This window comes from Chrysoperla carnea, chromosome 1 (assembly GCF_905475395.1).
Source record: "Chrysoperla carnea chromosome 1, inChrCarn1.1, whole genome shotgun sequence".
Classification (NCBI taxonomy): domain Eukaryota; kingdom Metazoa; phylum Arthropoda; class Insecta; order Neuroptera; family Chrysopidae; genus Chrysoperla; species Chrysoperla carnea.
Genome location: NC_058337.1, coordinates 17,313,819 through 17,328,187, shown reverse-complemented (window position 1 = coordinate 17,328,187; position 14,369 = coordinate 17,313,819). Strand labels below are relative to the sequence as shown.

The 14,369-nt window shown below is 29.7% G+C and overlaps 3 protein-coding genes across 3 annotated transcripts; 1 reads left to right on the top strand and 2 right to left on the bottom strand.

Annotated features, from left to right (window-relative positions):
* Positions 1 to 712: 712 nt before the first annotated feature.
* On the bottom strand, positions 713 to 1,811 carry LOC123290872 (distal membrane-arm assembly complex protein 2). Its single transcript, XM_044871221.1, has 3 exons — positions 1,637 to 1,811; positions 1,193 to 1,566; positions 713 to 1,124 (listed from the first exon to the last, which is right to left on the bottom strand). Exons 1-3 carry the CDS (start codon positions 1,649 to 1,651, stop codon positions 713 to 715), a joined length of 801 nt encoding a protein of 266 aa, XP_044727156.1. The 5' UTR covers positions 1,652 to 1,811.
* A 1,432-nt stretch (positions 1,812 to 3,243) lies between these two features.
* Positions 3,244 to 5,203, top strand: LOC123290963 (splicing factor 3B subunit 6). The gene is made up of 3 exons (XM_044871370.1): positions 3,244 to 3,427; positions 3,518 to 3,636; positions 4,987 to 5,203. The coding sequence occupies exons 1-3, from the start codon at positions 3,398 to 3,400 to the stop codon at positions 5,201 to 5,203; spliced, it is 366 nt and encodes a 121-aa protein (XP_044727305.1). The 5' UTR covers positions 3,244 to 3,397.
* A 53-nt stretch (positions 5,204 to 5,256) lies between these two features.
* On the bottom strand, positions 5,257 to 12,874 carry LOC123290871. Its single transcript, XM_044871220.1, has 4 exons — positions 12,674 to 12,874; positions 9,005 to 9,541; positions 7,260 to 7,398; positions 5,257 to 5,596 (listed from the first exon to the last, which is right to left on the bottom strand). Exons 1-4 carry the CDS (start codon positions 12,872 to 12,874, stop codon positions 5,283 to 5,285), a joined length of 1,191 nt encoding a protein of 396 aa, XP_044727155.1. The 3' UTR covers positions 5,257 to 5,282.
* Positions 12,875 to 14,369: the final 1,495 nt, after the last annotated feature.

The window sequence follows — 14,369 nt, the reverse complement described above, 5'->3', positions numbered from 1 at the left end:
GGAAATATAATGTGTGTGTATTTGTACATGCCATAATGTAACATTCATAAATTGTGGACCTGATCCAATAAAGAAACTTAACAATCAAAGATTAACTGGCAGTTCGATCATATTTAATTAGATTGAATTGAGTCCACAGTTTACGCACTCTTTATATAATCGGCGTAAAATTACTAACAATAATGAAAAATTTGTTAGCCATTTGAAATTATTGTCAAAAACTTTGTAGATTCAAACAGTTAAGTACAACTAATCTAAAAGGAAGAAGTTAATGCATCTTTGAAATTTTCCACAGTTTTTTATAAGGTTGTTCTAAGGGGTTACCTAACCCCTATTTTTGAGGAGTTGCGGTTTTTGATCAGTTTTTTACAAATTACAAAATCCTATGTGTTAAAAAAAAGGTTCAAATAAATAGTTCTAGATAAAATGTTTGTGCACATTTTCCTTTCTTTTTCGACTTTCTACCTTCAAATTGACCAAGATACGAAAAATTGCTTATTTTTTTATAAGAAATAACTTTTACATTTAAAGTTTTGTGCTCTCTCTAACGGTTTACAAGATGGTTTTTTTTTTCATTTGATTGAATGAGCAAAAAATTCTAGAAAAGATTTTTTCTATACATGAAATTAATAATGAATCAAATTTTAAAATTTAAGAAAAACTACGTATGTGTATCCAATTATTAATTAATTTCAAATATTAATTTTATTTTTTAAGTATATTTAATTTCTAGTTTAGGGAATAATTCTTCGAGCAGTAAGCATACCATTTCAAAAGTTTTACTATCTACTTTATCAACATATAAAATCTTAAGATTCGATATTCGATATAAAGCTTCTAATCCACGCGATGAAATGTTTGGACAATTTCGCACATCCAGTTCTTCCAAAGATTCATGAAACTGTCCCGATATTCGATCGAGACACCAATCATCTATTGGTTCACAACCATTTACACTAAATTTTTTTATTTTTCTCAAGCCTCCAAAATTTTCTAATCCATCATAGTTAATTGGTACATTTTTGCAGTTAATTTCTTCAACAACATAATGAGGATTGTACTGAGACGGTAAATCGTAGTCACCATTTTCATCTCGTTTATAAATGGTATCATCGTCATAAAATCTACAAGAACGAGTTTTTTTTTATGATTTTGGTTGGGGGATTAGTTTGCATAACAAAAATTAACTCACTTAACTGAACCTCCTCGATGTACAATGAAATGAGCAGCTGCCAATTCACTCCCCAGTACTTCTAATCGTTGTACATTTAATTTTTGTAAATCTTCTTCCATTTCTTGACGTTTTTTACGAAACCAATTTCGAATTGCAGACGGTCGAAAATCAAAATCTGATTGTAAAAACTGTAATATTTTTGCATTATCGGATTTCTCTGGTGCAAATAATTTAAATTTACTGTAAAATTCATTAGATTTCTTATGCCAAGGAGTTCGCCATTGTAATTCCTCTTTTGTTGGATTCCGCAAAACATTTTTCACTATGTTTTTACCTGAGTTTGTGGAGAGCTTTGAAGCGTTTATTGTTGTTCTTGAAATTAATGGTGATTTCTAAAAAGATAGAAAATTGTTGGACATATTTTATATATTAATTTTGTAATAAGGGCAATAAGTGTATTACCGCAAAAGCAAACATTATTAAATTTTCTTATTTTTCTTATTAGCCTTTATTTTTACACATAAAATTTAGGTTATGAATTATTGCAAAAAGACTAAAGTTAAAGTTTTGTGATGAAACGAATGTATTTGACAGCTTATTATTCTAAATATTCAATTAATTTATTATATAAGTTAGGAAAATTGATTATTGTTACTATGGATTTCAAATAATGTTTGTAAAATCATGCCGGTAACATCAATTCAAATTGAATAATTGAAGATTAATCTACTAGTCTACTCCAAAGAGCATCTTTGGTCTACTCACTGACTTTATAGTTATACATAGACTAAGCATTGCCTACCTTTCAGTACAGTGAGAAGCGTACCAACACTGAGGTAATTGCTTAGGACAGCTAGGGATATTCATAAAAAAAATACATTTATCAAAAGAATATAGAGACATTTATCAAATAAACATACATTGAATGTTAAATCACAAAATTTTTTTTCGGGTTAACTAAAAACAAATATTTTTTAATCCATTGTCCGTCGTTTGTTTTTCATTGTTTGATCATTAAAATTATTTGTTCGATCGTTGTTTGTAGCCCGCAATACCATTGATTTCCATTTTTTACTATCTTAATCAATGTATTTTAAGGAATAATTGATTGTTCGTTTATTATTAGCAATTGTTGGATTATAAATATTTCACATTGATTAATTATTTATTTTTTTCATTTATTCAATTACAGAGGCATTTCTTCTTTATTGCGCATGCGCGCGTTGTCTATAAGTCATCGCCAATGTTTAAATGATAAGCGCGGGTCTTTTTTTTTGTCTGTAAAATTAATATCTGAATATCTTCTGAGATAATTTCAAATTCCACAAAGAGTCTTTACACGTCTAAATTTATTAAAATATCTATTTAAAAAAAATTAAAAATATGCAAAAATTTTAGATATTATAACAGATCAAAAACATTTAAGCATTACTTATTTTCATAAAATAAATGATATATATTGCTCTATCAAATCATACAAATCGGAATTTGAATTAATTGATAATTAACCTCTTGTGTCTTACCTGTTTAGTTAATAGAATATTAATTATACATAGAGAACGTGAGGGATCTGCTAGCCTGTAAGTGGATGCGATATGATGAATGAGAGAGAAGACTGTCAGTGAGTTCCCTTGTGTCCTTGTCATTAACATTTCTTATTTTATTATTTTGATAACTCTGTATTGTTGTAATTACGAGTTGGTTGGGTTGAATTTGTCAACTATGTAGGAGTTGGCTGGGTTCTGAAGTTTTTACCCTTATGCTCAAAAATGGGACACTATTAACGTAAACGGAGATATTTAATATTATTACAGAATTAAAGAAAACGGAGATATTTAATATTAAATAAGATTAAATTTGAAGTAAAATTAAATACTATTAAATTTACATCTAGTAACATATAATTATCTTACAGTTGGTATTTTTGGTTGGCAGCCACAAGATGATACTGTCGCATACAAGAGCATAGAATTTTAATATATGTATTCTATGGTCGTGATAATCTCTTGATTCTTTAAGTATTTGGGAATAGTTCCGACTATACGGAACCAATACTATACGAGTACCGTATAGTCGAAATTAAACAAAGTCTAAACTAAACAAAATGTGTTTGTCAATTCTCAATTGTCAAGACTTTGATTAACTCTCATAGCACTAATACAAAAAAGGATTATATACCTATCAAGAAACTTATAATCGTGAAAGAATTAAAACAAATACACCATGGCTTTAGCTATGCAAAGGCGTACAAATGTAAGTACATAAATTTAAGTTTATTAGAATGATAATAATAAAAATACTGTTGACGTTTTTTGTTTTTCACTAAAACTTATATATTTTCAGGTACGCTTACCTCCAGAAGTTAATAGAATATTATATATTCGTAATCTACCATACAAAATAAGTGCTGAAGAAATGTACGATATATTTGGAAAATATGGGGCAATAAGACAAATTCGAGTGTAAGTTTAGTGTGGTTAAAGTCGTTCCCAAGAAACTGTTTTTATCGATCATCTTAAAAAATTTGAATGTATACAGATTAATCTAAACCCGTTTATATACTATAAAATCTACGGTAAAAAATTGTAGATTTTAACTGCTAAAATTTGAATTTTTTACTAACTAATCCGCGGAGGTTAAAATATAATCGAAACTGTTTTCCACATCTTTACACATTTTAGATTGCAATACGTATTTAAAATATTATGATTATTTCTAACGTAGCGGTCATTTTAACCCAATTGAAAATTTTGCTAACATAACCTTCAATCGCATTTTTTTGTCCTTAGCCCTAGGTTAGTAAGTCTAGTAGACATTCTGTAAATCTGTACATAGGTAATTTTGCCTCCTTATTTCGTTCAAAACTGTTTCAAAGCGACAAAATGAATTATGACTATTTTTGTCCGACAAACAGTATACAAATTCTAAAACATTCTGAGATCAATTCTCGAAATCTGGTAGAGTAGGCATAGCTTTTTAATACCATTCGAATATTTAAATATTCCGTGTTTCACTTGTTGTGAATTACGTTTTCGCTTAATTAGAAAACTCAAAATTATTCTGATTGATGGTAAATTAGCTAATTGGAACTCTTTCTATTTGGAAATTCTTTCTGTTTAAAAAGGGGTGTTATAAGTTGAACCGTTATGCGTGTCTGATGAACCGATTTTTGATTTTTTTGTTTCGTTTAAAAGGTGGAGTAATGGAGAGTGTTCTTAGCTATGTTTCAAATGCGAGTTAGGGTTCCGTACCCGGAACAACTAAAAAATAGGCGATGGGCCGTACCCGAAAAATTTATTTGTGGTTTTTTAAATTTTGTAAATTTCATTTGTTATAATTCTAGAAATCGAAATTTTCAATATCTCTAGGATACCAAGTAGATGTTTCTATAATCGAAAATCTTAAATTTTAACATTTTACGCAAATGGATTTTGAGGTATGCGAGATATCGAACATTTTTTATGTCGCTTACGTCGAAGAGTATACAATAGTGGAGGTACAGGACTAAATCTTATAATAGTCCTAAATCGAAGACCTTTTTCAGGGTTTCTTTCGTTGATTGATGATTAAGGTAACATTTTGAATATGATTTGTATCACCTCTTGAAAGTAAACATTTAGTTCATTATTTTTATCTTTAAGGTTTAAGAAATCAAACGAGCTATCAAAAACATTTTACTTTTAATTATCCTGTTTTTGATGACCCTCGGGATTAGAAAAAATATTTAGAAAAATGATTATAAATTAATTTTCTTGGGAATTAATTTATTTTAGTTTATTTAATAAATAATAATTTTATATTTATTTTTACAGAGGAAATACAGCGGAAACCAGGGGAACAGCATTTGTAGTATACGAAGATATTTTTGATGCCAAAAATGCTTGCGATCATTTATCAGGATTTAATGTATGTAATCGATATCTTGTAGTGCTTTATTATCAACATAACAAAGCTTTCAAACGTGTTGATGTTGATAAAAAACAAGAAGAAATAGAAAAAATGAAAACAAAATATGGAATAAACACATAAAATATATTAAAGACTTTTTTTTTATATTGTACATTTTAAAACATCTTATTTTATTATCACAATGAAAATACTGAATAATTTATTCAAGTTTTTGCCACATAGTAATGACTTCATTTGGATGTTCTAGTGCTTCTTCCCATTGTTTTAAATATGTGGATTTACTTTTTGACGTAAGTAGAATTTGACCTAAATCCGTTTTCTTTCCATGTCTAGTTTTACTCATTAAAATGATTTGAAAGGATATATTTTCCAAATTAATTATGGGGATAGTTGCTTTAATGTTTGATGATTTTGGGTCGAATTTATGACTAATTGACGGAGTAAATTGTTCAGTTTTTCCTTTTTCTGTAATTTGTCCATCCTTAATTATTCGTAATTTTATATATAAATATCCTAAAATAAATAAATTAATCAAAAAATTTTAATTGAATGTTTTTTATATGGGTAAATTTCGACTGCATACATGTGGGGAGTCCTTGTTTGATCGTTAAATTTATATATTATTTCGAATTTTGATTTCAATTTGAAATACATTTGACTCAACCACAATATCAAGAAATAATCCAGGAACCCGCTGTAGTTTTTGGCCTCTAATCGAGCAAATGGACATCTTACAAACATTTGTCTGATATTCTGCTACACAGCGCCATCATTGAGAGAATCTGATTCGGAGTGGTTGTTTGTCGATATTTTACAACCCTCGGTCACTCATAAAGCAATGAGACAAAAGTTAGTTAATATTGTAGCGTATCTGTAGCCGAATGATAATAGGGAATATTCATGTATTTTTTTTTTTTTAATTCATTGTTTACACCGTTATAACAAAGTAAAAAATATAAATACTGTTTAAAAATGCTGTAATTCCCTATTGAAGCAGTTTCGGGGATTTGAATCTGCAACTATCTCTATCTTTTATAGTTTTGGAGAAAATGGAAACTAAAATTGTCTCCCAAATTTGCAGCCTTACGCGAAAACAATGATGTTTGTGAACCTACCCTCTTACCCTACGAATTTGACATGTTAGTTCAGTTCCGATAAAAATGCATTTTTATGATAAGGTTGATTCTACACCCCCTTCTCACCGATTACACGATATTTGATATAAGTACATCCGTTTTTCAATTTTATATTAAAAATTTAAATAAAATATAATACTTTTTAAGACACAAATTTTTAAGTACTAAAAAGTAGAAAATAATATTCTACTTCACTGGTATATGACTATTTGTTAAAGCGTGATGTGCTCCAAATTCTCTTGGACATATTTAATTGAGCATCTCTGTCTTTAACTTATAGCCATACATAAGTCGGGGAAACAAATATTTTCTACTTTTTAGTGCAATAAAGGTTTGTTCCTTAAAAAGTATTTTTTAATATAATTTTTTTTATAAGGAACATTTTTTGTGTTTAAACTTTTCTTTTAACTCTTACAAGTTAAAAAATGAGCCAATTCACCTATGTTGCTCATTTACGAACTTTAAGTCACCTTTTATGTCTTGAACACGCTTTTAAAATTTCATTCCCATTTTTTTTCTTTTTAATTATCTTGATGACGGACGGATAAATGGAAATGGATTAGTATTGTGATTTTATCCTACACCAAAATTTTCGTTTATATCCTCACTATTTCTACGTGTTACTAACTAAATTTAATATACTTCTGATTTATTACATAAGTGCAGGGTATAAAAAAGAAGCCTTACTGAAAACATGCATGATATGTAATATATAACCGGCCTGGTAAAAAGCAATAATTTCTCATACAAGAAATTGTTTCATAATAATTGGGTCAACCACTTATGTCCAATGCTGTAATCGTAAAATCACCAGAAAAAAGGGAAAACTGTAAAGGGACCGCTGAAATCTGAAGGTATATCCTATAAATCAGTATAAGCTACCACCTATCAGGTAATAGCATAGGGAATTAGCAGTATTCCTTCTATTGCAGCCTTGCTTACGCCCAACTCTGTACTTGTATGATTTGAATGAAATGCGGGACTTTTCTCTATTATACACGATCAAATGAACTTTAGCTCTTTAATTATATTTTACAAACCGTTTAATTGTTCATGTTGCTGCATTATTTGTAAACTGCATCTCATCCTCAGTAAAGATAATGTAAATAAACATTTTTCGCCGTCCTCTGATTTTATATATAACAAACCAACTTCTATGTCACCTTTTCTTACTGATGGCTATAAAAAACATTATGAATAAAATACGCTGCAGAAACTATAAAAAAGTGGTAAATAAGCTATATATTTTTGTACGACAAATTTAGAAAAATACAAAGTTAAAGTTTTAAAATCATTAAGTAGTCGTACAGTATCTCAAAAGTAGCATAGGATTTTATTATTTTCTATACGGCCTAGAACTGCTACTTTCAAAATCATTTTCGCCCAAAGATCGGTGGCGGGTGTTCTAAACCGTAGACTTCGAATGTAAGCGTCATAGAGTACCCGAAAGGAAAAGTTTTAGAAAAACATTTCTAATAAAAACTGTGGAGCATAAAAAGTTGCACTCAGTCAGCACTATAAGGTTGACCCGAAATAGTAAAGTCTTTTAAAAGTCAACCCTTGCTCAATATTGATAAGGGAAAGAGGTATGTTTATGTTGAAAAGCTAGTCGTTTTTATAACCCTACAATTTTTGTTCGGAAAACGAAATATTCAGCAGAAATTTGACTTAATTTTTAAAATATTTTATTGATACAAATATTCGAATAAGTTGATAAAAATTCTGCTTTCCTATTAAAGTGATTTATTTTACTCTAAATAATCTTTAAAATGAACATTCAAAATAATCTTCTTAAATGAAGTTAAAAAAATGCCAGTATCATAAGTTAACTCCACTAATAAGAACACAAACATTTTTGCTTTATATTTCTGCCGAATGGATGCGTTTATGGGAAAAATATTTCGAGCAAAAAAAGTAGGACTTGTTAAGACGAAGAACTTTCTAATTTAAACTATGCCTCTATTAATCCAATAACCGAGGATTAAACTTCTTAATTCTTTCTTAGATAGCTCCGATGAACCTTAAAATTATAGACGGTAAGTACATAAGACTCCAAGAAACAAAAGTTATATGATGCCGAGTGGTACATTTGATCAGGGGGTGGTAACAACTCCTTCTAGGTGGTGAAGAAATATTTAACAACAAAGACATGTTTTTTGTTTTTTTCGAAAAATTTTTTTGCATTTAAATTGCTATATTTTGAAAACATATACACGAAACTGTTAGAGCTTTTTGAGCATGTTGTCAGTACCAAAATAAAGTAAATTGGAAAGCGGCAAGCTTTAACTTTAGTTCCCGTGCTAAATTCATCAGTTTTTGGGCTGAATAAAACATTAACAAAAAAAAAGGTACGAGCAACTTTCTTTTTCGGTTAAATAACTCGGCAAATGATTTGAAACTTTTCTCATTTTCAAGGTTAATAAATACTCTGAATTTCAATTGCTAATAACTCGAAAATTATTGACTTTTCCAAATATACTTAAATGACACTTTTTGCTTAGATTTCACCACTATCGATTTCCGTTACCATTTTGAACGTATATTATTCCATCGCATAAACATGTATTTTAGAACAAAAGTGTTTTCAGTGCCATACCGATGCCATATTATTTTAACGCATGTCTGGTGAGCGGTGGCTTTCTTAAATAAATATTTTTCAAAAAACTTCTTTCTATTATAATTTGCTTATATGCATATACTTCCAGAAAATATAATGCTAGACGAAAAAGCAGACGAGCGAAAATATATAACTTATATACCCTTATCTTATAAAAAAATTAAATACATTTAGTGTTTTGAGTCCCTCTGGTGAAGCACCGCCCGGTGAAGAATTTAAATCTTGTAAATTTTTCCAAATTTCTCCGGTTGTTCTTGAAAAATTTGATTGTTTGTCGAATTGATTAAATTGAATTGAATAAGTGACGCTGCCAATAGTACGTCGTTTTTCAAATGTCATTGGATTATCAATTTGTTTCGCTTTATTATCTAAACGTTTTGATGGTTGATTACCGTTTTTTGACGGCTGCTGCACTGTTGATGAGTTATCAGTCTTATTATATTCTAATAATTTTGAAATTTTTCGTTGATATTTTCGTTTAAATGTATCATTTTTTATTTCAACACTTTGATCTTTGGTATCTTTTGATGAATCTTGATTTTCTAAAATTGCATATGCTGTTAGTACCAAAAATTTACCACTAATTTGTTCGTCAGCATTCACACTAGCTGAATCTAAATGGAATAGAAATTCTTCGTTGTACACTGGCCATGATTCTTTCCGCATTTGTGTTTCGTATTTCATTTTTCCAGGGAAAATTTTTACCTAAAATGCAAGCAAAATAGAAATAATTAATTATATTGTATGATGTCTTTTTTAACTTAACATATACTTTAAACTCGAAAAATAAGTTTAATCGAGGAAAATACTTCAAAGAAAAAATATTAGTTTAAAAGGCACACACACCTTATACGGGTATTGAATTCGAACTAAGTTTTTCGAGCTTATTTAACAACTCACTCTGACTCATAATTGACAAACATTAGACGAACACTTTAAATTAGAAAGATGTTCTTTATTTCTTCATTCAATTTGAACAAAAATGGTCTTTTTAGAAAAACTAACAACTTTTATTGGATTGATTGTAAAATTTTATTCGAGGTAAATATAAACAATAGGCATATCCTACCGGGCTACCAACTCAAACCTGCATTTTTACGATATTTCTGGCAGTTTGAAAGCACGCATGCCAAGATATTTTTGAATCGGACATTAAAACGCGTAAAATGAATTTAAACTTTATCATCCTCGAAAAGGAAATCCGATTCATGATTTCCCTGATAACGAAAATCGATTCATGGTATATACCATTCAAATAGGTATGCCGGATTTTTCCCGCTTAAAATCATTAATCGGCCGGATTTTTTCTGAATAAATAAAATATTTCACACAAAATTAATTAAGATTGATTAAAAACCACGATGAAGGTAAAAAATTATGAACATGTAATAGTATATAATTCATTTGAAATATTTTCGACCAATTAAATCCACGCCGACCCAACGCATCTTATTCGTCTAAGTGTTAACTTTTAATTTTTATCAAAAATTTTACTGAGCATAATCATTTAATCGCTCAGTTTTCAATTAGCATCTTGTTGAAGTTGTAAAAAATAAAGGTAGGTACACCAAAGGCAAAATTTACATTTTTCGACAAATCTTGCATTCGAATGGAAAAATTTGACATCTAATTAATTTATATTGAATTCTAGGATATGTAGGACTTTAAAAGTTTTCTATATAATGCTTGCCGACTTAATTGAACACACTGTATATAACCTATTTTTTGGAGGAAATTCGCTACAAGACAAACTAATGATGTGAAGTCCGGACATGAAGTTCATTCGTCAATTTTCGGTTTGGGGAGGCAGGGTTAATTAACAAATATTTGCGTTTTATTAAAACATTTATATCATGTAAATAACTAGTTTAGAACATGGAACCTAATGAACCTAATAACATGACTGGGCGTATGCTAATTATCATAAATACGAAAATGACTTGTATTCTACAATTGTTTTAGTGAAACTTAAGTTGAGAAATGCTTTGTTAAGTAAACAGGGTCATCCAAAAGCTAGGAAATACTAATTAAATTTTTAGTCTTTTGTGTGATGAAGAAGTGATTGAAAGATTTTTGTATAAGTAGAAGTGAACATACTATTTGGTGGCACTCAAATATTTAATGAGGACAATAAATTAATCAACTTTTTGCATATAGTGCAGGAAACAAATGCAAAATCAGGGTCATAATGAACCGATTTAGTTATTTAAAATCTGAATTTGTTCAGCAATTACGAAAATTATCCTTAAATTATTATTAATTTAAGGAATTAGAAAAAGGTCCTTAAATTATTTTGTGACTCTTCCCTACTCCATTTTTCGGAAATTCGACTTTTATGCCTCCAAATGAGGATGAAAATTTAGCGACAGATTCGAATTTGGCGACCCCAAAAGCTCACAGATGCTCATTAATTATTTTAAAAACGGTTTCATATTCGTCTCTTACAAATAATCCAAATAGCCAGACTATTTTTTGGTGGACTTTTCATCTACCAGATGATGGAGAAAGTAGGGGTGAACAGCACTTATGTATAGCTTGATGTGAGAGAGAAGGAGAGAAAGGAAGAAGGAGGGAGGAAGGGAGAGGGGGGGGGAAGGAGAGAGAGAGAGAGAGAGAGCATATGTGGGTTGTACCTCTCGCTCAAGGTTACTGCGAGGTCACGTGAGTACAGAGCCCATGCGTGCTCCATGATAACTAAATAAAAATCTCATATTATTTGCTTATTTTAATTGTTTATTATTCACAATGAGTGATGATAAATTAGTTGAAAGTAGTAGTTATATTTACTTGAAAAACACAAAAGAAGTGGGCAATTTTAACGAAAAAATTTATAAATAAACAATTTGATGCTAAAATATGTGAAAATTTTTTTTCGGAATGTGCTGATTCTGCTGAAAGGTTTGAGGAACCTATATAGTCAGAGTTTTGAATTTTTCTGTTGAGATTGGCAAAAAAGCTGTTAGTAGTGGTAATAAAGTAACTGAATTGATGCAACGTGATCTGGACGAATGTTAGATTTGTCTATGGATTATAAGATTGACATTGAAAAGATTTTATGCTACCCAATAACTCCTATTCTAATATCAATGTGTCGATTTGATGGAAGTATAATCTGTTATTGTGAGACATTTCGAAAAGAAATTTGTTATTATTTATTTAATTTTACTATTATTATTATTATTATTATTATTATTATGAGAGAAAATATTATTTTTTTTTATTTACGATATGATGTCTCGGGCATCATATGTAGGAATTTCATACTTTCTGCCCTTGTAGTATAATATACTATATTTAGCTCCGAAATTACATTTGAGAGCCACGCATGGAGCGCTGTAGCCACCTGTTCTTACCAGGGCAATTTGTGTCGTAGTAATCTTGAGCGAGCTTATGCATAGTGCTGTTCACCCCCACTTTCTCCATCGTTTGGCAGGTGAGAAGCTCCATCAAAAAGTCTGGCTTTTTGGGATTATTGGTCTTTAAGTTTCTATTATACCTACTCTCAAAAAATCCCAAAGTGGCTCAAGGACATTTTTTGCATTTGTTTAATAAATCATTTTGCAACAAGTCTGGTTAACATTTAAACTCGATTGATTTGCCTAGCTTTTCGATTTTTAATTCCTTAAATATCTAACTTAAGGATATAAACATTTCAAAATGCCTCAAAAACATTTTTTTTAATAAAGAAATTTCTCTTAAATAAAGTTCAAGAGTTGGTATCATCTTATTAAGGGGTCCTTCAAGGACAATTAAAAAATTTTCCGTAGTGCTCCAAGAACGTACCCCAAATTGTTTACCAGCTCTTAGACTAATAATCTGATTAATATGTTTACATACCTTAATAACATATCCATGGACACTATTTAAACCATATAAACTTGGTAAATGTCTAGCACCTATAATTGTCACTCTTAATTCTTTGGTAACACAATTATGTATTATTTTGAATCCCACTTCTGGACTTAAAAACACATTACTTATATTTAATTTAGTTTTTGGTGTAATAATATTTTTTAATTTTTCAAAATGTACTGCCATCTTTTCAATTCAATATAATTTATTTAATGATTGTTGTAAAAATTAATTTTTAAGATGATTTCACTCTGCAACAATATAAAATAGCAAGTTACATTTTTAATTTTTTTCAACAATTTAATATAAATTTTTTATCATACTAATTTGGTTATGGTTTAATATAATGTGTGTGATGATTTTGATGCATGACAATAACATTTAACAATTGAATAATTACATCGCATTTAGATCAATTAAGAGAATAATGCAAACTATTCAATAAGAATCTATCATTGTAGTGTTGTATAAATTGAGTGTTGGAGTTTGCAATCATTGTATAAGTAACTATGATGTATGTTGAGTAGTATTACGGTATTACATATGAAACTTATTATTACAGTGGAGTCATGTAATACGTAACAGTTCGTGTGATCCTAGTCTAGTCGCTAATTTGGAATTTATGATTTCCCACAATAGTGTAGGCGACGAGTGGGTTTCGAATGCATTTAGGAGTGTATTTTGAAATTTGTTATAAACATATTAATTGTTACACGGCCATAGCTCCTAAACCATCGAAAATTTTACCAAACAAGTGCCTTGAAATTTTTTACAAGTTCGTAATTATAGTATGAAAAAACTCAACAAAGATAATTTGTCGATAATTTTTAGGAAAAAAACAGTATACATCATTTTAAACGAACGAAATATATATTTACTAACGAATCTGTAACGGGCTGGTGATTCTTATTTCTTATTGATCGTATGCAAGATCAATGAGATCCATGGTTACCATCTCGTACATATTACTTTGGTTACACGAAACAAGCAATTACCCTCAGAAAGTGGATTTAAAGACGTCAAATGGTTGTTGTTATTTCTTCTCCATATTCCAGTACTTAAATGTATGAGCAACCTCATACATAATGGTTCCGGTACCGGGAATCGAACTCGAGCCTCCTGGAAAAGAGCCAGGTATCCTAGCGACTAGACCATACCGGAATAAGACCATTCCGTTCCTAGCCACTAGACCATTCCGTTCATTTACGCAAAAAAATTATTGAATAAAAGTCAAAATATGATCCCAAAGCCATAAGCTAAGACCAAAAAAATAATTCGAAGGAAGATGCAAAACGGGGATAGAAGTTTTGTGTGGAATCATTAACAGTGTTTTTTAGTTATTTTCAATGTAGTCTAGGCGCTGAGTGGGTTTCGTATGCATTTACGAATCCCACCGAACAGGGAGTGAAGGAGTTGACTCAGAGCAGAGGGAAATTTGTTAAAAATAAATTAATTGTTTATACGGCCATAGCTTCTAAACTATTGAAAATATTAGTAAACAATAATACCATTTTAATCTACATGAAAAAACAAATATTTCTTTTTTATTCGCCTTGATGGGACCAGTAGAACCGGATATATGGTTAAAATTGTAAACAAAAATGATATTGCATAAGGTCGGCGCGCAGCGCTTGGTTTGAAACGTCCGTAGATTGGAGGTTTATTTTTTTTATATTAAAGG